Source organism: Muntiacus reevesi, chromosome 1 (assembly GCF_963930625.1).
Source record: "Muntiacus reevesi chromosome 1, mMunRee1.1, whole genome shotgun sequence".
Lineage (NCBI taxonomy): Eukaryota > Metazoa > Chordata > Mammalia > Artiodactyla > Cervidae > Muntiacus > Muntiacus reevesi.
The window spans coordinates 134,693,625-134,717,795 of NC_089249.1; the positions used below are offsets into that span (position 1 = coordinate 134,693,625).

General features: G+C 34.2%; 1 protein-coding gene across 1 annotated transcript in view; it reads left to right on the forward strand.

The window, feature by feature from the left end:
* LRRC40 (leucine rich repeat containing 40) overlaps window positions 1–24,171 on the forward strand; it is a 38,018-nt gene that overhangs the window by 10,833 nt on the left and 3,014 nt on the right. The window contains exons 6-14 of the mRNA XM_065911163.1: window positions 2,391–2,533; window positions 4,751–4,923; window positions 9,595–9,682; window positions 9,801–9,846; window positions 12,451–12,559; window positions 15,341–15,448; window positions 18,251–18,361; window positions 20,536–20,613; window positions 23,260–23,445. Coding sequence (XP_065767235.1) covers window positions 2,391–2,533; window positions 4,751–4,923; window positions 9,595–9,682; window positions 9,801–9,846; window positions 12,451–12,559; window positions 15,341–15,448; window positions 18,251–18,361; window positions 20,536–20,613; window positions 23,260–23,445 — 1,042 coding nt within the window. The remainder of the gene's footprint in view (window positions 1–2,390; window positions 2,534–4,750; window positions 4,924–9,594; window positions 9,683–9,800; window positions 9,847–12,450; window positions 12,560–15,340; window positions 15,449–18,250; window positions 18,362–20,535; window positions 20,614–23,259; window positions 23,446–24,171) is intronic.

Sequence of the window (24,171 nt, forward strand, 5' to 3'; positions counted from 1 at the left end):
ATCCCCTAGAAATGCACACTACTCTAGTATTCTTGCTGGAAAATTCCATGGACAGAGGAGCCTGGCGGGCTACAGTCAGTGGGGCTACAAAGGGTCAGACACAACTGAGCGACTGAGAACAGCACAATGGTTATTTGTTATTTATTACAGGAATGCATAAATTAAATGCCATAAATTGGATTGACATTTTAGGGGAGCCTTTACTTGTGATACCAATAGTTAACTCTGCTTCTTTTTGCCATTTTTCAATAAAAGTATTAGAAAATAGAGCTGAAATTAAAATATGATAGCTGAAATGAGTATGCAAGAAGCATGTGTTTTTTGTTTTTATTTTATTTTTTTAATTGAGTAGAAATATTGAGAGATAAGAATAGATATTGAAATCAATAGAAAAATGCTTTAAACTTATAGCAGGTTTCTAATACATAATTAGTCTCAGGTATTTTCTGTGTTTTAGCCATTACAAAGATACTTTTAAGCTATTACCAGTAGGACACTTGGTTGTTTTTTTCACTATTCACAACTGAGATTCTACAGTTTCTAACATTTTTATGGTTTGTAACATTTGTATGGTTCTTTGTAATTCAAAATGCTTTAAAATATATGGGAGAAGGCGAGGGTGGGATGTTTCGAGAGAACAGCATCGAAACATGTTTGTTATCTAGGGTGAAACAGATCACCAGCCCAGGCTGGATGCATGAGACAAGTGCTCAGGGCTGGTGCACTGGGAAGACCCAGAGGGATGGGATGGAGAGGGAGGTGGGAGGGGGGATCGGGATGGGGAATACATGTAAATCCATGGCTAATTCATGTCAATGTGTGACAAAAACCACTACGATATTGTAAAGTAATTAGCCTCCAACTAATAAAAATAAATGAAAAAAAAATTAAAATAATAAAATATATTATTTTGCCATCACAATAGTTCTATAAATTAATGAGAATGCATATTATTTACATTTTAAAGATTCAGGAACCTAGGTTTAGAAATTGTACAGCAAATTGTAAAGCCAGGGTTTTCATCTTCTTACTTCATCCCTCTTGCTTTTTCTGCTGCATGCTGTTTGTATTCTCAACCAGTGCTCTTAAATGCAAAGACTTGTGAAAACTAGTTTCTAGATGTAAAACAAACTTCTTTATAGAATTTACTGGATTTAGGATGGATCGGATTATGACATTTTCCTCAGTGCTCTAGCCAAATAATACGTAAATTATCGTATTATAAATTGAAATACTATTAAATTTGTTTTGAAAAGCTGTTCATTTCTGTAAACACTGAAAGTAGTCTAAATATATCAATTCAGTCTTGAATTACGTTAAAATTGACAAGCTCAAAGTACATGAAAAATAGTTGTAAAATATATATTGCCTATTCAAACTATAGGGTTTAGAATAGTGGAAAATATAAGTGGAAGAGGGCTTCCCTGGTGCCTCAGTGGTAGAGCATCCACCTAATAGTGTAGAAGGTGTGGGTTCAATCCCTGGGTTGGGAAGGTCCCCCTGGAGAAGGAAATGGCTACCACTCTAGTATTCTTGAGTGGGAAACCCATGGACAGAGGAGCCTGGTGGGCTACAGTCAGTCCATGGGGTCATAGAAAAGTCAGACACAACTTAGTGACTAAATCAACAACAGTAAGTGGAGAATCTGCAATATGGATTAGGGAGAAATTGCTTATAAAGTCTTACGAAAAAGACCTTTACTTTTCTTCCGTTTTTGTTTCCCATTCTGTCTTTTATGAGATGTTCAGGAGGTAAGAGAGAGATCCTGCAAGTGAGAACATTCTTCTTATCAAGAGTGTGAGCTAAGGTGTTAGAAAAAGCATGTGACTTAAAAAAAATTAGAAAAAAGGAAGGAAAGAAGACAGGGAGAGGCACTGAGTGGCTGAAAGAGTAGGAGAGAATACATAGAAATCCATGGGTTTTTTGACACAACAAATACGGATGTGTAAGCTACTACTGGCCAGAGTTACTTGACATTCATTCATATGAGTAGTATGCATGTATATTTATGTCTTTAATAATTTAAGCTTTTCTTTAAAGATGTATGATTAGAGGTTAATAATCTCATAGTTTATGTATTTTAGAGTACTTTAAGGGAATACTAGAGTATTTTGTTTTTTAAGTCTTTGCAAAGATGACCTGGACTGTTACTAAACATTGACTTTAGTATCATTGTTTTTCTTTAATTGTAACTAAATGTAAAAATGTTTTAGTTTTCATTTATGTAATTCAGTGGTATTCTAGGATTCTTGATTATTACAGCAGTGTAGAAAATCACAGTTTTGTGAGTCCTCATGATTACATGAACATTCTCTGAATGTATATAGAATTGTAAACCAATATTTTTCTCTACTAAAGTATCTTTGTGTTTCACTAAATATGTATTACAGGATTAAAGCATTTGGATTGTAATTCAAATCTCTTAGAAACTATTCCTCCTGAATTGGCCAGCATGGAATCACTAGAATTGCTATATTTGCGAAGGAATAAATTACGTTTTCTACCAGAATGTCCTTCTTGTAAACTATTAAAGGTACTATTTAGTTGTTTATTAAATATACATTTTCTGAAAGTTAATCATGAAAATGGAAATTTAAACTTATTTTACATTGAAAATATGTATTATGTGTTTTTTTCTTATTTTATTTTTCAGAATTTTATTATGATTGAATATATTAATGGTATTATTAATAACAGATTTTCTTAAAAAAAGAAATAATCAGTTTTAAAAATAGGAAATTGCCCATTTCATCTGGAGGGTAGCTTATAACTCGAGAAGTAGTATTAGGTTGGTGCAAAAGTAATTGTGGTTTTGCATTGTTGAACTTTGCCAGTTGGTATTAGAATACATTCTTAAATAAATGGTTATGTTACATATCATTTTAATGTACATTTCTTTATATTTTTGCTAATGACATTGCTTGCTGTTTATTTTATAATTATTTTAGACTATAGAAATGATATTAGACAAGAGCAAATTCAAGCAATTTTTTTGAGTTTAGAATGGGTTGGAAAGCAGCAGAAACAACTCGCCACGTCAATATCAACAATGCATTTGGCCCTGGAACTGCTACCAAACGTACAGTGCAGTGGTGGTTCAAGTTTTGCAAAAGAGATGAGAGCCTTGAAGATGCGGAGCATAGTGGCCAGCTATCAGTAGGTGACAGTAACCAATTGAGAGTATCATTAAAGCTGATCCTCTTAAAACTACACGAGAAGTTGCTGAAGAACTCCTTGTTGACCATTCTACGGTTGTTTGACATTTGAAGCAAATTGGAAAGGTGAAAAAGTTCAGTAAATGGGTGCCTTATGAGCTGACTGAAAATCAAAAAATTCATCTTTTTGGAGTGTCTTCTCTTATTCTATGCATCAATGAATCATTTCTTGATCAGATTGTGACTTTTGACAAAAGTGGATTTTACACGACAACCAGCTAAGTGGTCGGACCAAGAAGAAGCTCCAAAGCACTTCCAAATCCAAACTTGGACCAGAAAAGGTCATGGTCTCTCTGGTGGTCTGTTGCCTGTCTGATCCATGACAGTTTTCTGAATCCCAGCAAAACCATTACATCTGAGAAGTATGCTCAGCAAAATGATGAGATGCACTGAAAACTGCAGCACCTGCAGTTGGCATTGGTCAACAGAAAGGGCCCAGTTCTCCATGACAGCACCTGAATGCAACTCATATACAACCAACGCTTCAAAAGTTGAATGAAGTGGGCTATGAAGTTTTGCCTTATTTGCCATATTCACGTGACCTCTTGCCAACCGACTACCACTTCTTCAAGCATCTCGAAAACTTTTTGCAGGGAAAACGCTTCCATAACCAGCAGGATGCAGAAAATGCTTTCAAAGAGTTCATCGAATCCTGAAGCAGAGATTTTTTATGCTATAGAAATAAACTTATTTTTTCATTGGCCATATTGTATTGGTCCTATTTTGGTTAATAAAGAAGTGTTTGAACCTGGTTATGAGTTGGACACAACTAAGCAACTGAACAACAGCAAAATAATGATTTAAAATTCACAATCCAAAACCTCAGTTACTTTTGTACCAACTTAATAGATGATGAAGCTAACAAAGTAAGTTGGGACCATAGTGTAGGAAGCCTGGAATACGAGGAAGAAATATGTGTCTAATTAAGTTGCCAATTCATATTTACCTCATCATAAGATCTGTTTAAAATTATATACTTTTTTTTGGTATTAAGTATATAGCATTAGCATTGTATTTAAATTTGCCATGCTTTTGCTTTCCCTTATGTATACTTTTATGCATTGAGTTTCTTTAAATAAAATGGATATACTGATTTGTTTTAAAACTTTAATTTTTTTATAGTATAGTTCTTGGATTTGTATTTTTGTTCTATAAATGTAACTACTAAAATCATTTCTCTACCTTGGTTTTTTAAACTTTGAACTTTCTGCTGGATTAAGCCTTTAATTATTTTTAAATTACTAGAAAATTCTTGAAAAATTTTCTTTTTTGTTATTTTTCTGCATCTGCAAGATAACTTCAGTTCAGTTCAGTTCAGTTCAGTCACTCAGTCGTGTCTGACTCTTTGCGATCCCATGAATCACAGCACGCCAGGCCTCCCTGTCCACTCTAAAATTTAAGCAACTTAGTTATTATAAAATTAGGTTTTTTCCATGTGTTTTTCAGTGACTTGAAATTAAGATTTCAGTTTTACTTTCATTATCTAGTATAAAATTGAATACAAAAATACACATGATTGATCTTTGGTTTTGTAGGAATTACATGTAGGAGAAAACCAGATTGAAATGTTAGGAGCAGAACATCTTAAGCACCTGAATTCTATCCTTGTGCTAGACCTGCGGGATAACAAGTTAAAATCTGTTCCAGATGAAATTACACTCCTGCAGTCTTTAGAAAGACTTGACCTAAGCAACAATGATATTAGTAGGTAAGTTTAAGAAGGAATGATATGAAATCATGTCTGTATTTGATTATAATTCATATGTTAAAACATGCAGAGATCTTTTTTATAAGTTGAATTCAATAAATGTTTATTTAGTAGGTGTCATGTGCAGACCTACAAAGGGTAATTAGATTTTGTTCTTGGCAGCAAGCTTAATATACTAATGGAATCAGTTGTATTTACAAGTGACTCCTGCGGAGCTCAGTTGGTAAAGCATCTGCCTGCAATGCGGGAGACCTGGGTTCAATTCCTGGGTTGGGAATTTCCCCTGGAGAAGGAAATGGCAACCCACTCCAGTATTCTTGCATGGAGAATCCCATGGACAGAGGTGCCTAAACAGGCTACAGTACATGGGATTTTAAGAGTCGGACATGACTTAGTGCTATCTTTCTTTCTTTTCTTTATAAACCACTTGAACATGAACTCTAGGATGGGTAGGTTTTTATCTCTTTTTTTCACTGCTCTAACTTCTGTGTCAGTGCCTGGGTTCATGGAAGCTGCCTGGTAAATATTTGTTGAATTTGTTAAATGACTGTAAAACCATGGGAAAGATATGAAATACTTTGGTGACTTAAAGAAGATACAGGGGTCACAATTTATTGAGAAAAATCAGGGCAGACTTTGTGTAAGAAGTACAATTTTTTGATGATGTTATAGAACTGGTACCAGAGTGAAGCAGGTTAATTGCCTAGAGCACAAAATTTAAAAATGTACTCACTGGGACTTGCCTCATTATAGTCTTACCATGTGATCTTTCAAGGATGACCAGTGTTCAAGTGCATATGTAAGGTGGTCAGAATGACTCACTTGGCAGGAGAAAATTGCATGAACTAAGCTCTGAAAGTTTAAAAAATAAATTAGAGATATATGTTCAGAGGACAGTGAGGAATCGGGTTTAGTAGGTTACATGTAGTAAGGTATTTAGGTCTTGAAAGATAAACTGAGGCCCTGTGAAAGAGGTCCTTGAAATCCCTACGAAGAGTCAGTTTTTATTGGTTAAGAAATGGGAGATTAAAAGCCAAACTAACTTGATTGTAACCTTGTAAGTTGATGATAGTGGGTTGAATGCTTTGGATAGGAGTGGGTTTATAGATGGGAATTCTAAATAAGTTCTATTAGATTAATCTAGTAATAATTAACCTGAAAAGGCACACTTGCTATGTCCAGTTTACTGTGTTGACAGCTTTTTAGATTCCTCTCAAGTAATAAGGACCTAAACTGTAGTGACAATGAGAATGGAAAGACAAGGAAAGATGTGAGAGGTGTGATGAGTTAGATTGAGTAGTATTTAGCAGTTGATTGTGTTGGAGATGCAGAGAAAGAGGATGTGAGCAAAGAATTATAAAAGCTTATAAAACCATAATATTTAGAGATGGAATTATTTTACAGATATATAAAAAATAAAACTCAGACTTAGTGTTGTAAACCAGTTAGGTGTCTGCAGTTTTGTGTTTGGATGTCAGAAACCTGGTTTGCTATGAACAGGCAAACGGTTAAGCAAGGTAGACTTTCTTCTTTGTTTATATTTCAATTACTACTTTAAAAATACTTGGACAGTGACCACTCTTTTCAATCACTTCTATTTATAACATAATTAATAAGCGAACTGGATATTCCTAAAAGTACTTACAACTAATGAATGAAAGAATTGCTTGCCTCATAAATATTGACATGTACGTTTTTCCCCATGTTAGTCACTCAGTTGTGTCTGGCTCTCTGTAACCTTATGGAGTATAGCCCACCAGTCTCCTCTGTCCATGACATTTTTCAGGCAAGAAATACTGGAGTGGGGTGCCATTTCCTTCTCCAGGGGATCTTCCTGACCCAGGGAGCGACCCACATAGCCTGTGTCTTTTGCACTGTAGGCAGATTCTTTACCATCTGAGCCACCAGGGAGTTACCTTTCTCCCCATGGCAGTTTTATTACGGCTACTAGTAATACGTAAAAACAGTAGAAAGGAAATATTTAAAACAAAAATGAAGATAAATACTATTTAATCAGTATAAATATTTCTGATACGTATATTTCTCTTTCTCCAGAGCTCTGGATATAAGGTGTGTATGTATCACAGGGCCTAGAACATAATGAAACTAGTAAATATTTTCTTTCATCTAACCTCACACTTCCTAGACATTAAGACCATTCTTTTCATTTCGTACCCCTCCAGAATCCAACAAAATTGATTCCTTATGATGCTACCAGAGTAGTTTTTATAAAATACAAATTATCAGCTTTTTCTTCAACTGAAAAACTGATGGTTCTTCATTGTTAACAGCACTTTTTCCTAAATATGGCTATGTATTAGAACCACAAGAGAAGCTTTAAGAAGAAAAATGCAGATACCAAGACAGCAGTGAATCAGGATCTTTAGCAGTGGGACCTTAGAATTGCTTTGGTTTTGTTTTTAAAAAGTTCCTGAGAGATTTCGATACATCTGGTTTTCTAATCAACAATTAGGAATCACTGTCTTGCAAGATAAAGTCCAGAATTTTTAGCATAATAGTCAAGTACATCTCAGTCAGCCTTCATCATTCTTTTTCATCTTTTGGCCCCACAAGTATCTTAGGACTACATTGAACTGTAAATGTGCTGACTTTTTCTTTCTTCATTTTCTTTACCTTAGAATGCCCTTTTCCTGCTTGACTCCCTAATGGAATTGTGTTCTTTTTAGGTCCAAATCTAGACTTTGCTACTTCCTTCTCCCTTTAGTCCTTTTTCTAATTTCTACTTCCCTAGTCTGAAAGCAGCTTGCTTGTTTAGCTTGTATTTTATTACATATATATATAAAATAGACAATTTGATGATTTTTGACAACTGTATGTATTGGTGTAATTCACTGTCACAATAATGAACGTTTCTGTTTTCCTAAAGTCTCTTTATACCCTTTGCAGTCAATCCCCTTTTCATATACCCAACCCCTAGCAACCACTGATGAGCTCTGTCACTGTGGTTTTCTTTTTTTAAGGATCATGTGAGTGAAATCACGGCATATAGTTTTTGTGCCTTCTTTCCTGTAGTATAACGCTTCTGTGATTCATTCGTGTGATTTTTGTCTCAGTAATTTATTCATTTTTATTGCTAAGTGTTATTCCATTATACAGATATATCACAGTTTTTTCATCTCTTCGGTAGTTAGTTGATGAATGTTTGAATTGCTCTCAATTTTTTAATTGTTGTGAGCATTCATGTAAGTCTCTAGTTGGACATAATTTTCATTTTTCCTGAGTAAAATGTTGGAGTGGGATTGCTTAGTTGTATGGTAAATGTATGTTTAAAAAACTCCCATTTAGCAAAGTGGCTGTGCTCTTTTACATGCTCACCATCAACATATGATAATTCCTGTATTTTGATTAGCAATATATGTGTCCTTTTCTTTTGTTCATCTAAAAAGTTTTTAAGGGAAAGGACCTTGATATCCCTACAACAATGCCTAGTATATGATAGCTGCTTAATAAATTTTGAGATTTAATGTTTATGTATATCAGCAGGTTTTATCTGGTGTACCAAAAAAAAACAAATGACTTTCTTTTTGAATGAAAAACTGAAGTATATGATTGAAAATTATTCTTTATGATTTTTTCATTTAGGTATTTTTTTATTTGTTAACATTTACTTTTTAGCACTGTCTCAGTTCAGTTCAGTTGCTCAGTCATGTCCAGCTCTTTGCAACCCCATGGACTGCAGCATGCCAGGCCTCCCTGTCCATCACCAACTCCCAGAGTGTACTCAAACTCGTGTCCATAGAGGTGGTGATGCCATACAACATCTCATCCTCTGTCATCCCCTTCTCCTGCCTTCAGTCTTTCCCACCATCAGAGTCTTTTCTAATCAGTCAGCTCTTCCCATCAGGTGGGCAAGGTATTGGAGTTTCAGCTTCACCATCAGTCCTTCCATTGAACACTCAGAACTGATATCCTTTAGGATGGACTGGTTGGATCTCCTTGCAGTCCGAGGGACTCTTAACAGTCTTCTCCAATGCTATAGTTCAAAAGCATCAAATCTTCAGCTCTCCGCTTTCTTTATGGTCTGACTCTCACATCCATACATGACCACTGGAAAAACCATAGCCTTGACTAGACAGACCTTTGTTGGTAAAGTAATGTCTCTGCTTTTTAAAGTGCTGTCTAGGTTGGTCATAACTTTTCTTCCAAGGAGTAAGCGTTTTTTAATTTCATGGCTGCAATCACCATCTACAGTGATTTTATAGCCCCCCAAAATGAAGTCTGTCACTCTTTACATTGTTTCTCCATCTATTTGCCATGAAGTGATACAACCAGATGCCATGATCTTAGTTTTCTGAATGTTGAGTTTCAAGCCAACTTTCTCACTCTCATCTTTCATCAAGAGGCTCTTCAGTTCTTCGTTTTCTGCCATAAGAGTGGCACTGTCTGCAATTTAGGAAATATTTTATAGCTCACATTCTTTTTCTAGTAATCACAATATGACAGTATTAAATCAAATCTTGTTTTGTTTTTTTTTAAACATGTTTGGCATATATCTCAAAAGGAAATATTTTAGGCCTAAATTACTTGGGTTTCTTTGACACTATTTTATGATGTATAGCTTGTCATATGTTGTTTGTTTTATAATCAACTACTTGGTTGAATTATACTTATCCCTGATGTTTTCCTTGAAATGCATTTAATCTTTTATAGTCTGCCCTGTTCATTGGGAAGACTTCATTTGAAATTCCTGGCACTTGAAGGAAATCCTTTGAGAACCATTCGAAGAGAAATTATAAATGTAAGCATATTTAGAATTCAGCTCTTATTTTTAAATTTGATATTGAAACATGCACATGATCTATTAATATAAAACTGCAATGTATGTCTGGTGAATGTTTTTATCCCCCTCTTTTCAGAAAGGAACCCAAGAAGTCTTAAAATACCTACGAAGCAAGATTAAAGGTACTCTTCTATTTTCTCCCATATTTTGAAAGATAACATGAAAAGTGGTGGTGTTAATTGTAATCAACTACTACTATTTATTCATAATAAATTACAAATAAATTAATTGTAATTTAATTAATCGTAATAAATTACTACATGTAATAAATTTACATGTAGTTTTAGTATAAATATTTAGAGGAAATGGCCCCTGGTAGATGTGGCTCTAATCTGAATCCATGAGACCATAAATATGCTGAAATTAGGAAAACACTCTTAAATTCACAGTACTGTTCTGTCCTTAACCTCTGAGTTGTGTTATAGGGTACCAGTTAGAAATTATAATAAAAGATTCTGTCAGCACCTAATGCTTTACCTTTGTAAAAGAGCAAAACTTGACTATTACTGGATAAAATAAGAATTCTGTTGACTGGGAAGTATATTAACAGGTTTGAATAATGATATTGAGCATCATGAGCTTATTAGCCATTTGTACACCTTTGGTGAAATATCTCAAGTTCTTTTGTCCAATTTTTAATTTTTTAATTGTTGATGTAATAGTTCTTTATGTATTCTAGGTATAAGTCTCTTGTCAGATACATAATTTGGAAATGTTTTCTAGGCATCTGTGTGTTGTCTTTTCATTTTCTCGAAATGAAAAGCATCTTTCGAAACACAGGTTTTAAAAAAAATTTTAATAGTCATTTTCTTTTTTTGCTAATGCTTTTTCTTATCTAAAATTTCTTTGCAAAATCCTGTTTTATGACGGTTTTATACTTTTTTTTCTTCTAAGAGGTTTATACTTTTGCTCTTACATTCATGTCTTTGATCCACTGTGAGTTAATTTTTATAAATGCTCTGAGATAAGGGTCCACTTTCATTCTTTTGCATGTGATTATGCAGTTTCTGTGTACCATTTGTTGAAAAATCAGCTTTTCTCACTGAATGGTCTTTGCATTTTTCGTTGAATATCAGTTAACCATGAATGTAGGGTTCATTCTAGACTCACAGGTTTATTCCATTGATCTGTATTCCTGTCCTGTGCCAGTACTACAGTATATTGGTTACCACTGCTTTGTAATAAATTTTGAAATTGGAAGGTGTATAAGTCCTCCTGCTTTATTCTTCTTTCAAAATAGTTTGTTTCTCAATCTCATAAACATTTTAGAATCAGCTTGTTAATTTCTACATAGGAGTAAGTTATAATTCTGATAGAGATTGCATTGAATCTAGATCCATTTATGGAATATTGCCATCTTGGTTTTTTTTAATCAAAAAGGCAATAAATGTACTTGTACAAGAAAATATAGTACAATGTAAATCAGTTTCTCACAATAGTCTCCCCACCAAGAGACAATTGCCTTCCTTTTACATTCTCTTTGATGTTGATTATTAAAAGTAGCACTTTGGAAAGTCTTGAGAATATTCTATTTTAATATATAATCATGCTAGTATAAATGTATATTTAAAAATAACACTGGGTTTTGTTGCTGGTTTAATATTGTCTCTGCAGATGTAATTTGGCAGTATATATTATATATTTTTTTAAGTTGCATAACCAAACCACTAGGGAACTTCTAAATAGTAAAGCATTTCACTTGAAATCAGTGTTGCCCTCTGTGTTGTTCATCTCTATTCGATAGTCTGTCATTTATTATGTTACTTCTGTAAATAAAATATTTATATGGATGTATTTGTGTGGAAAAAATAGTTTAATAATTATTGACTAATGAATATCTGATGAGCTTAAGGCAAGAGAAATATACTTAGTATCATTCAATAAGTTTCATTAAATGCCTGCTGGGTTGAGGAAAGATCCAGGGATACTACTAATTTTTTTAATGTTCTTTTGGCAAGTCTCTGTTCTTAATGTGACTATTACAACTATTCCATCATTTTCATGTTGCTAAAAATTGTCTTATTTTATTTATGTCTAAATGGCGGAAGTCTCTTTCGCCAAAAAATCACAAAGCCATTTCTTTTAATTGTGGATGATTTTTGTTTGTTTTGCTTTTTATATCGTATGGTGACAGTGTTAAACATTAAACAGTCTCGAGAGGTTGGTGAAGGAGTTGATTGTGTGTAAATTTGAGTAGGTATGCGTGTTAGGAAATACCTATTGAAAATACATTTGCTAAGAAAGATCTTAGTAAATATAAGTAATGTACCAAAAGCTTACTAGGCTATGCAGATTGCCAGATTTTAAATGATTGGGGATAATCAGCTTCATTGTGTCCTAAACTGAAAAGATAGGCAGAAACCTATTTGGTAGACATTTTTGGAAAATAATACTTTTCCTTTGTTAACAAATTCCTTCATTGAAAGGAATACTATTTTTGCTTGTCATTTTTTCTTCTGAGACATTGTAGTTATTCTTTATCCTCTCCTACTCCTAAATTTTCTTATGGTAAGATTTATTAAAAGATTTTGAACTTTTTATCTTTTTTCTATTAAATAAAGATCAAACTCTATACCTAGATTTGAGTTATTGGAAATAAAGCATATGAAAAGACATTTTCACCAACAGTATCTAAAAATCATGTTTACTATTTTTAAGTATTTTCAGGAATTTTTCAATGACTTCGTAGTATAAATATTAGTTTTATATAACTTTTCTTTTGCCAGATGATGGACCTAGCCAAAATGATTCTGTTACTGAGACTGCCATGACACTGCCAAGTGAATCTAGAGTCAATGTGCATACCATCATCACATTAAAAATGTTAGACTATAGGTATGTAATTCATTTTCTTAAATGTTGTAAAACACATAGGTAACTTTTAGAAATAATTCTTCAGAGTTGGTGAAGAAGAATTCATCAGAGTGCATTAGTACTTAGAATAATAGCAATTGCAAAAAAAGCGATGAGATAAAAGCATATTAAAAGTACAATGAACTTAAGCCCATTCCTTAGGTGATTTCTGTTTATTATGCTTGAGGAGGTTGATATGTGGTTATTAATAGTAAATTTTTTATAATAACATTTTATAATTGTAAAAAATGATACGCAGTATTGTTTGGTAATAAAATTTTCTGATTTAGTATCCAGCATCCAGAGAGAATTTTACATTGGAGGGAGGTCATATATTGGTAACTAAGAAGTGTAAGCATCATTTATTTAATGAATACCTCAAGCAGGCAAAGCTTGAGAGGTTGTACTCTGTTTATATATCTGAATTCAAGCCAAATAATATGTTTTAATAATGTGCTCTGGTGGCACATATATTAAACCTGAAATAGTTACAATGTTGGTATGTAAACCTAGGCAGAAGCCTAATGATGTTTATATATTATGGGCATGTGTTTGACTGGAGAAAGAGGATACTGATGCAGAAATTGGAAGTGGTTGTCAAGTATTTGTCAGTGATGTCTAAGGCAACAATGATAAAAACAGCCAGTACAGTCAGAAGTCTTTCAGTGATTAGCTCATGCTTGGGTATTGTAATGAAAAAAATACATTCTCAAGTCAGATAGTGACAAGGTTTATTCAGTTATCCACAGAACCATCATCAATTCCTGGCCTCTTTTCCTTAATGTGTACTATCAGTGGGTACTACCTCCTCAGCAGTCAGGATACAGTCTCCATGGCATATTTGCTGTGTTTCACTCACATAGAAATCACTACTCTCAGCCTTCCTTCTTTGACACTGTCATACAAGAGAGTACTCATCCATAGTTGTAGTTGTCTCCTTTCATCGCATTCTAGTGTAGTAATTTAGCATGTTTTATTTTACACATGATATACCCATTTATTCAGTAGATATTTTTGGAACCTACTAGGTATCAAATTCTATGTTAGGTTTTATAATATACCAAATGTTCAGACAGACTTGATTCCTGTCTTGGAATTTCTTAGCTTAGAATTCCTTTTATCTTTGGCTTCCACTCCCTCTACCCTGCATGAATATGATTTATTGAGTTCATTGAGTTTCTCTTCTATGCTGAACACTGTGCAGCTTTACATATGCTCTTTCTTTTAATCGTTTTAAGCAATCTATAAAGTGGTATTGATACTTTTTTTTTTTTTTTTTAGTGGAGTTAATCATTCCCAAATGGGAATGGCACAGAAATCACAAAGGTATAATAAAGGTAGCACTGAAGACTATACATCTTAGATTGTTTTGATTCTAAATTTATTGTAATTTGTTTTCCTTGGAGACTTGAATTGGACAGAAGTATTCTATTTAAAGTATAAATTATTTCTCACTCTTAAGGCATAAATGCCTTCAACTGAAGTTTTTAAAAAAGCGTAACTCTTCAAACTTTAATTTGAATAAACCAGTTCTCTGTGACTTGAGCAATTCTGATTGAAAAGGTGAAAGTGTTCCATCTGCACAGCAGAAAATGGAACCTGAAAGCAAAAGTGGAAGCATACTAATAGTGAAATTTAGGCTTTTTGTCTTTCTGTATTATAGTGCTTTTCTTATACAGTTCTCCAGTATCAATTTTCTTATTCATATAGTCGTTCATTTTTGGCATTCTTCTGAAGATTCTTTTTTAGTGGATGAGGTTAGGAAGTAAAAATTGTAAAAGAAGAACATAAGCATAATGCCCAATTAGAACATCAAATTGTTAAATTTGCAAATGTCAGAGTTCTACTATACTTTCTTACTAAAATTATATTTTATTGAAAATATAACTGAAAATTTTAATGGAAAAGAAATGTAATGAAATTTAATGAAAAGAAAATGCCTTTAGATTCTAACTTCATAGAACTGAGGTTTAAGGCAGGTAAAGTAACAAAGTGTATTAATGGAAGAACCAGAAATAGTTTAGTCCAAGGCCATACTTTGTCATGTGCTAAGTGAGGGATAAACTGGTTTAGGTTATGAGAAAACTAGTTTAGTACAGTGTTGAACTTTTAAAAATTGATTGTTGTCTGCAGTTAACTCTGTATCCAAAGAAAGTTGACAACTAAACTCTATTAAGAGATTTTTAAGAAAGGAGGCAAGATAGTTTTTGAAATTAGAGATTTAGCTGTACTCTGCGGTACAGGAATCCCAATTACTATTCCTTTACTGTATGACTCTTGGACATCTTAGACTTTAAAGGTATCTGTTTTTATTCATACTGAGTTTATGACTGTGAGTTTATGTCACAACAAAGGTGTGACACAAGGTGTTATGACACAATAGGTTGTCTGAATTTCTGACATTTTGTGAGTTGGTAGGTTTTTGTGGTATTCTTTACAGAACTTCATAATAAACTACCTTGAAAAATCTCCTTATGAAATCTTTAAAGACCTTTAAAATGAACAGCACAGATTGCTGTTCATTTCCATTTTGCTAAGAATGATGTCTTTCCAGATTGCTAAGAATGATTCACTTTTTAAAAAAAATTATTTGTTTGGTTGCACCAGGTTTTAGTTGAGGCTCTCTGGATCTTCAGTCTTAGTTGGGGCATGCAGGATCTAGTTCCCTGACCAGGGCCCACTGCATTGGGAGCATGGAATCTTAGGCACTGGACCAGCAGGGAAGTCCCAGAATGATGCATTTTTAAACCATTTTTCATTTAGTGATAAACAGACAACTCTGATTCCTGATGAAGTGTTTGATGCGGTAAAAAGTAACATTATCACTTCGATTAACTTCAGTAAGAATCAGCTATGTGAAATTCCCAAAAGGTAAGAACTGTTCATGATGCTATTTCTATTAAGTTGTGACTGATTCTCAGTTGTACTTGCATCTTAGTTGCAATAATACTTATTTTTCATAGTTTTTTAATTAAGAAGTATATGTAAAATACTTTACATTGTTAATATTTGAGGGATTTGGTAAAATTTACTTAAGGATTTCCTGAGATAAGAATTAATAAAGTATTGCCTAGATTTTGGCGGGAAGTGCAGGAAGTCCATAATTAGTTTAAATATAAACTGAATGGTTTCTTAAACTTCATACATTTAAAGTCAAATACCCTCAATGGTGAAAAATTGAAAGCATTTCCCCTGAAATCAGGAACAAGACAAGGGTGCCCACTCTCATCACTACTATTCAACATAGTGTTGGAAGTTTTGGCCACAGCAGTCAGAGCAGAAAAAGAAGTAAAAGGAATCCAGATAGGAAAAGAAGAAGTGAAACTCTCGCTGTTCGCAGATGACATGATCCTCTATATAGAAAACCCTAAAGACTTTACCAGAAAATTACTAGAGCTAATCAACGAATATAGTAAAGTTGCAGGATATAAAATTAACACAGAAATCCCTTGCATTCCTATACACTAACAATGAGAAAACAGAAAGAAATTAAGGAAACAATGCCATTCACCATTGCAACAAAAAGAATAAAATACTAAGGACTATATCTATCTAAAGAAACAAAAGACCTATACCTAGGAAACTATAAAACACTGATGAAAGAAATCAAAGAGGACACAAACAGATGGAGAAATACACCGTGTTCATGGATTGGAAGAATCAATATTGTCAAAATGGCTATTCTACCCAAAGCAATCTATAGATTCAATGCAATCCCTATCAAGTTACCAACAGTATTTTTCACAGAACTAGAACAAATAACTTCACAATTTATATGGAAATACAAAAATCCTCAAATAGCCAAAGTAATCTTGAGAAAGAAGAATGGAACTGGAGGAATCAACCTGCCTGACTTCAGACTCTACTACAAAGCCACAGTCATCAAGACAGTATGGTACTGGCACAAAGACAGAAATATAGATCAATGGAACAGAATAGAAAGCCCAGAAATAAATCCGCGAACCTATGGGCACCTTATCTTCAACAAAGGAGGCAAGAATATACAATGGAAAAAAGACAACCTCTTTAACAAGTGGTGCTGGGAAAACTGGTCAACCACTTGTAAAAGAATGAAACTAGAACACTTTCTAACACCATACACAAAAATAAACTCAAAATGGATTAAAGATCTAAATGTAAGACCAGAAACTATAAAACTCCTAGAGGAGAACATAGGCAGAACACTCTCTGACATAAATCACAGCAGGATCCTCTATGACCCACCTCCCAGAATATTGGAAATAAAAGCAAAAATAAACAAATGGGACCTAATTAAACTTAAAAGCTTTTGCACAACAAAGGAAACTATAAGCAAGGTGAAAAGACAGCCCTCAGATTGGGAGAAAATAATAGCAAACGAAGCAACAGACAAAGGATTAATCTCAAAAATATACAAGCAACTCCTGCAGCTCAATTCCAGAAAAATAAATGACCCAATCAAAAAATGGGCCAAAGAACTAAACAGACATTTCTCCAAAGAAGACATACAAATGGCTAACAAACACATGAAAAGATGCTCAACATCACTCATTATCAGAAATGCAAATCAAAACCACAATGAGGTACCATTACACGCCAGTCAGGATGGCTGCTATCCAAAAGTCTACAAGCAATAAATGCTGGAGAGGGTGTGGAGAAAAGGGAACCCTCTTACACTGTTGGTGGGAATGCAAACTAGTACAGCCACTATGGAGAACAGTGTGGAGATTCCTTAAAAAACTGGAAATAGAACTGCCATATGACCCAGCAATCCCACTTCTGGGCATACACACTGAGGAAACCAGATCTGAAAGAGACACGTGCACCCCAGTGTTCATCGCAGCACTGTTTATAATAGCCAGGACATGGAAGCAACCTAGATGCCCATCAGCAGACGAATGGATAAGGAAGTTGTGGTACATATACACCATGGAATATTCCTCAGCCATTAAAAAGAATTCATTTGAATCAGTTCTAATGAGATGGATGATGTGGAGCCCATTATACAGAGTGAAGTAAAGCCAGAAAGATAAAGACCAATACAGTATACTAATGCATATATATGGAATTTAGAAAAATGGTAGGTAACGATAACCCTATATGCAAAACAGAAAAAGAGACACAGATGTACACAACAGACTTTTGGACTCTGTGGGAGAAGGTGAGGGTGGGATGTTTCGAGAGAACAGCATCGAAACATGTATATTATCTAGGGTGAAACAGATCACCAGCCCAGGTTGGATGCATGAGACAAGTGCTTGGGCCTGGTGCACTGGGAAGACCCAGAGGGAGCGGGTAGAGAGGGAGGTGGGAGGGGGGATCGGGATGGGGAATACAGGTAAATCCATGGCTGATTCATGTCAATGTATGACAAAAACCACTACAGTATTGTAAAGTAATTAGCCTTCAACTAATAAAAATAAATGGAAAAAATAAAAGTTAAAAAAAATAATAAATAAATAAATAAAGTCAAATAGAAATTCCTGGACAGATAATATTGCAGCTGTTCTTAAAAATCTATTTTTATCAGTTACACATCCAAACTGACTGTGATTTTTTGTGAGAAAAGTAAAAGTTACAGAAAATCTTAATTAGCAAAAATAACATAAGCTTTTTTTCTCTATGGTCAGCTTGTAGTTTTAAAGTTCTGACAGTGAATTCAAGTATTAATATTTAAAATTATTATTGTTTCAGGATTGTGGAACTGAAGGAAATGGTTTCTGACGTCAATCTCAGTTTTAATAAGCTTTCCTTTATATCCTTGGAATTATGTACACTTCAAAAATTGACTTTTTTAGATCTCAGGTATTTATTGATACTGTTGCTTCCCTTTTTTAATAATACTTTGTGTTTTACCTGATTTTTGCCCTTTCCCTCATGTTTTCCTAAGAAACAAAATTGGTCTTTATTAATAACATTTTAGGAGAGATCTAAAAGTAAGCATTTAGGAAATATTTTAATCAGATGTCATTTGAAGTTATGTAATAAGACAATTATTTAAAGTATTAGGAAATACTGACACTTTATTAGCTTCATACTTAAAATATCACATGGGAAGTATTTGCTTCATATTGCTTTTTTTTTTTAACGTAAACCTGTCTAAACGCTATGCTGGCACAATAGCTAGCTTGACTTATCATAAAAAGAACCTATTTGGTTTCAAAATATATTAACTACTCAAGACAAGATAAAGAAAAAGAACACTATGATTGACAGCAAAAATAAAGGAAACTGTTTAAGGCTCTACAGCGATAATAGGAAGTTTAATTTAAATATGTCCTAAGTTTAAGTGACAGGATCAGAAGTGTCACAGGTTTTTGAGGGTGATAATAGGTATTTCAGGGTCAGATATTCGTTCATTAAGTATATTTCTATTACCTGGGCTTCTTACTGCTCATGTATGTTGTTACTAGGTGTGGTTTTAGTTTATTAAAATATAACTACTCTTTCTCCACTCACACAATGGTTAAATTACAATAAGCTAATTATATCTATTTGAAGATTAGTCTTCACACAGAAGCAAAAATTTTTTCCTTATGCCGTTATAACAAGTATATAAGCATGTATGCTCTTGCTAAATGTGGAATTATTTCTATTTTCCACAGACAGTTACACTGGCAAAACAGTTTAAAATCACATTTTAGTTCAGTATTAAATGGAACAGTGAGGATGAATTCCTGCTCCAGTGCTGCTGACTTTATTTCTTTTCATCCCATCCTTGCGTGTGTGTTTGTGTGTCTATCTGTGTGTGTGCGCCTCTGTCTATAACTGTACCTGGAAGTTTCTAATTAAGTGACTAAAATATGCTTTTATGTTTGATATCAGTATGTATAAGACTCTAGGAGAAGATATAGACCTTCAGTTGGTATTCAGCACGAATTAATAAAGACAATAATGGAGAAAAATACAGAGAAAAGAAAAAAGGACATATGTTGAGTTATAGAAAGTATGGCATATTAATATATTAGGCTTCACTTCTGAATGCAAAGATATAGGTTAGAGAAAATTACTCAGTGTGATAGATAACCATCTAGTTGGAGATAATTTTCTCACAAATGTTTTCTATTAGTAGTTTTGGGGTTTCTCTCTGGTAGCTCAGTGGTAGAGAATTCACCTGTGGATTCCACTGATGCAGGAGATGTGCATTCAGTCTCTGGGTTGGGAAGATCCCCTGGGGAAAGAAATGGTAACCCACTCCAGTATTCTTACTTGGAAAATACCATGGACAGAGAAGCCTGGTGAGCTACAGTCCATGGGGTCACAAAAAGAGTCGGACATGACTTAGCAACCAAACAGCAACGATAGTGGTAGTTGTATGGCCTCTAGAATACTTCTACCTTCTTGTTAAGCTTCTAAATTTTTTCCCAGATCATTTCAGTGGTAAATGAGATTCCCTTTACTTCTGTGTTTTATTGTAAGATCTTGAAAAGTTACACATTGTGCAAGTTAAAATTCTAAACTAAAAGTAGAAATGGTCTTCCTTAATACTTACATAGTAGAAAACTGTAAGTTTCTAAATATACAGAATCACTTTACATTTCTGTTCCTTCTTTTTCATGTAATTTTTCAATTATTCAGTTATTCTATATATGAAATATTTGTATTAATCAAATACTTACATAACTTGTGATGTCAAATAATAAAGTATTTACAGGCATGACCTAAAGGGATCTGACTGTGGAAAGTATTGCTGATTGCAATTTGAAGTAGATAAGGGATTAGTTTACAGTGTTTACTCTGTTAAATCTATTATTAAAGAGTTGTTTGCATTGCCAGTTGGTTGCACTTTGGTATTAGGATTAAGCCCATTGATCAAATACTTAAAAGCTGCTGACTGATTCAGAATTCTCAAGACACAGTGTTAATGAAATCAAGAATTGACAAACTGAGCTATGTAAATTTTTACCGGATCAATACTTTAATTATAAAGTTGCACAAATTTTCAAATTTTGTAAATCATCTTTTTCTCTCTAATTTAGGAATAATTTTTTAAATTCTTTGCCTGAAGAAATGCAATCATTGACAAGGCTACAAACAATCAACCTTTCCTTTAATAGGTAAGAAACATCTTACAATTATTCTGTAGAAAATTTGTATATCTTACTGGAGAATACTAGTGATTACTAGAGAATAAAGAGACAAACAAAAAGGCTGTATGTTTTTTCTTCATTTAAATATCCAGGTTTATTGTCATTTAGTTCCACTTAGAGTTAAGAATGATGTTGCCTTTTTAGAATTTTCACAACTGATGTCCACATTTTTTTGTTCTTTTTAACTGTTTTAAGAAACCTGTAGCCTAGTAGGAAGACAAATATGCAAATAAGTAGTTCTTATTGCTATAGAGGAAGCACAGTGCATACATAGGTATTTCTAGAGATTACTTGAAGGTAGAGGAGGTAGCTTTGACACTGAGGCTTGGAACACACAGGGACATGACATCCTATGTAGAGCAAGTAGCATGTATTAATGCCCAAGGATGTGAGAAAATGATGTTTGGGACCCTTCAAGAAGTTTAATATGGCTCAGACTAAAAAATGAGGTAGCAGAAGAGTAGAAGTAACAAATGAAATTGGGTGTGTAAGCAGTAGCCAGCGCTTTCAGAGCTTTTTGTGCTAGTGAAATTTAGATTGTATTTTGTAAATGCTAAGATTTTATAATAATTAGTGAAAATGGAAGTTGCTCAGTCATGTCTGACTCTTTACGACCCCATGAATTATATAGTCCGTGGGATTCTCCAGGCCAGAATACTGGAGTGGGTAGCCTTTCCCTTCTCCAGGGGATCTTCCCAACCCAGGGCTTGAACCCAGGTCCCCCACATTGCAGGAGGATTCTTTACCAGCTGAACCACAAGGGAAGCCCAGTGTAATAATCAAGAATAACTAATTTTTATTGGGGGTTTATTTATTTATTGTCCGCTGACACTGAAATAAGTACTTTACATGTATTACCTCATTTAATCTTCACAAAAGCCCGGCACGGTCCGTTCTATTACTGTGTCCATTTAGAAATCGAGGAGTGTGGAGCTGGGATTTGAGCCCAGGTAGTTTGACTCCAGAAGTTGGGCTCTTAACAACTAAGTCATATTGTTTCCTATGATGAAAGTTGATTCTGGTAACAATTTAATATAAATAGTAGTGGCTAACATTTATTATATTACAGATACTGTCCCATGGCCTTCATATACATTCATTTAATCCTTGTAACAAGTATATAATTGTAGTACTATTATTCATCCTCATTTACAGATAAGAAATCTAAGGCACAGTGATGTTGAAATACTGCCTATTAATTTTTTTTCTGTCTCCTCAATTATTTGTGTTTTCTCAAGTATAGGTTATACCTTTGCTGTCACCATTTAAAAATATAAGCGCTTCCGAGATTCTTCTAATTTTTATTTGTGAATTGAACTATCAGTTCTCTATTGATATGAACTATCGGTTCTCTATTGAGTTGTCTATTGAGCTATCAGGGCCTTCCCTGGTAGCTCAGATGTTAAGAATCTGCCTGCAGTGCAGGAGACCCGGGTTCAGTCCCTGGGTTGGGAAGATTCCCTGGAGAAGGAAATGGCAACCCATTCCAGTCTTCTTGCTTGGAGAATCCCATGAACAGTGAAGGCTGGAGGGCTACAATCCACAGGGTCACAGAGTCCGACTCGACTGAAGTGACTAAGCATGCACTCACACATTGAGCTATCAATTGCATTGTTAATTAATGTCTTTGGGGAGCTGGCAAAACCTAACCTTAACTTCTGTGTTAACTGGTTAGCTGCATCATTTTTAATTACCTTGTTCGGGGTTTGTGGGAGAAGTTGGAGGGACTACTCAAGATAATTTGGTCCATCTGTACTTCTGGTTATTGACTCTTCTGTCCCTCTGTAGCTTCAGAGCTTCCTTAATGAGTTTACCCCTCATTGTAGTTGAGCTGTTTTTAACATCACGGCAGCAAAAGAAGGGCAGTTGGGGAAGTGGAAAGGCCACCACTATACAGCTCTCCTTTACCACATCCTTCTCTTTTCCAGTTGAGGCAGCAGTTTGCCTCACGTTAAAACCAAGCTAGTTTCTTTTCCCCCCACCCAGAGATCCTGAAGGATTTTATGTTACTAGAACTGCTCTGAGAGCCATCAACTTTCCCATCTCTGTTGTGGCATCTTCAGGGTTACTTTGGATAAGAAGCCAGCAACCTAGAGTTGTTTTATGATGTTTTCAAAAACCAAAATGAATGTATTTTTGATTGTTGGAAAAATGACTGAATTAGTCATTTTTGAAGCCTAAGTCAAAGCAAAGTATAAATCTCTTTTACTTTAAATATTAGCAGAAATTCCTTTTCAAAGAAATAAAAGTAAACTAACGAAGAATACCTACATGGAGACATTTTATAAAAAGCATTTCAGGAAGATTTCCTTGTCTCCTGAATGAGAAAAGAAAAACATGGGGGAATTTATTCCAAACTTTTGTTTGATTTTTTTGTATAGTAAATGGAAACTGCTACAAGTCTGTCCACTTAACATATATTTCAAGGTTTCCAAAGCTTATCCATTTTTTAAGAATTTTCTGAAAAATTTAAGTGTAGAACTTATACCAAATTAAAAAAAAACAACCCCCCCCCTTACATTAAGAAAGCTTTATGTCATGAGATCAAACCTCCATCTTCTTAGGGGATAATTTTGCCTCTGATTCCTGTTTGTTCTGTTCATATTCTGATAGGTTCAAAATACTACCTGAAGTTCTGTATCGAATTCCCACCCTTGAAACAATTTTGATTAGTAATAATCAGGTTGGATCTTTAGACCCTCAGAAAATGAAGACAATGGAAAATCTGATCACATTGGACCTTCAAAATAATGACCTCTTACAGATTCCACCAGAGCTCGGTAACTGTGTGAACTTAAGGTAAATGTACTGTTCTGCTAAGTTTTTTCATTTATTTAGTTTGTGGAAGTCTTTTTGTTTCTTTTTGTTTGTTTGTTTTTTGAGGTACTCTTGCAGGCAAGTTGAAATAAAAAATGTAATGTCCTGTTAAAAATAACAGGTAACAAAACTCTGAATCCCAATTCTGTTTTCCAAATTTTACCAAATGTATTTTTTAGTTTTGTTTATATAGCATGATATATGTGTAAATATAGTACACATATACCATACATGTTGGTTGTTTTTAGTGATACTTTTCTCATCCCTCTGTATGTGTATAACTATGAAACTACTGCATAGAAACATCAGGGAAATATCAACTCCTTAGCTGTGCATATAGGGATTTTAAAAATCTGATTGTAGACTACTCCCACTTGTTTCAAGCCCTGCATGGTCTTTCTTACTCTGTGTTTGCTATTACCTCAGCCTCAAGTGCCTTTACCCTGCTTGTCAGTAATCGACCTAATTATCACATTTGAAAACCTTTCCAAAGCTCCAGGCAGAGTTAGTCCCTCCTTAGATTTCCCATCCTGCTTTGTTAGACTCATTTATACCATTTCTTTGTCCTCCTGTACAAGAGTTATCCCAGTGCCGAGAAAATGGTAAGCGCCTAATGAGTACTTGTTAAGTGAATATGAAGGGAATTTGAGACATGAACAGCAAGCCTAGTATTTAAACAATGTGTCAGAAAAATTTAATTATTGAAAA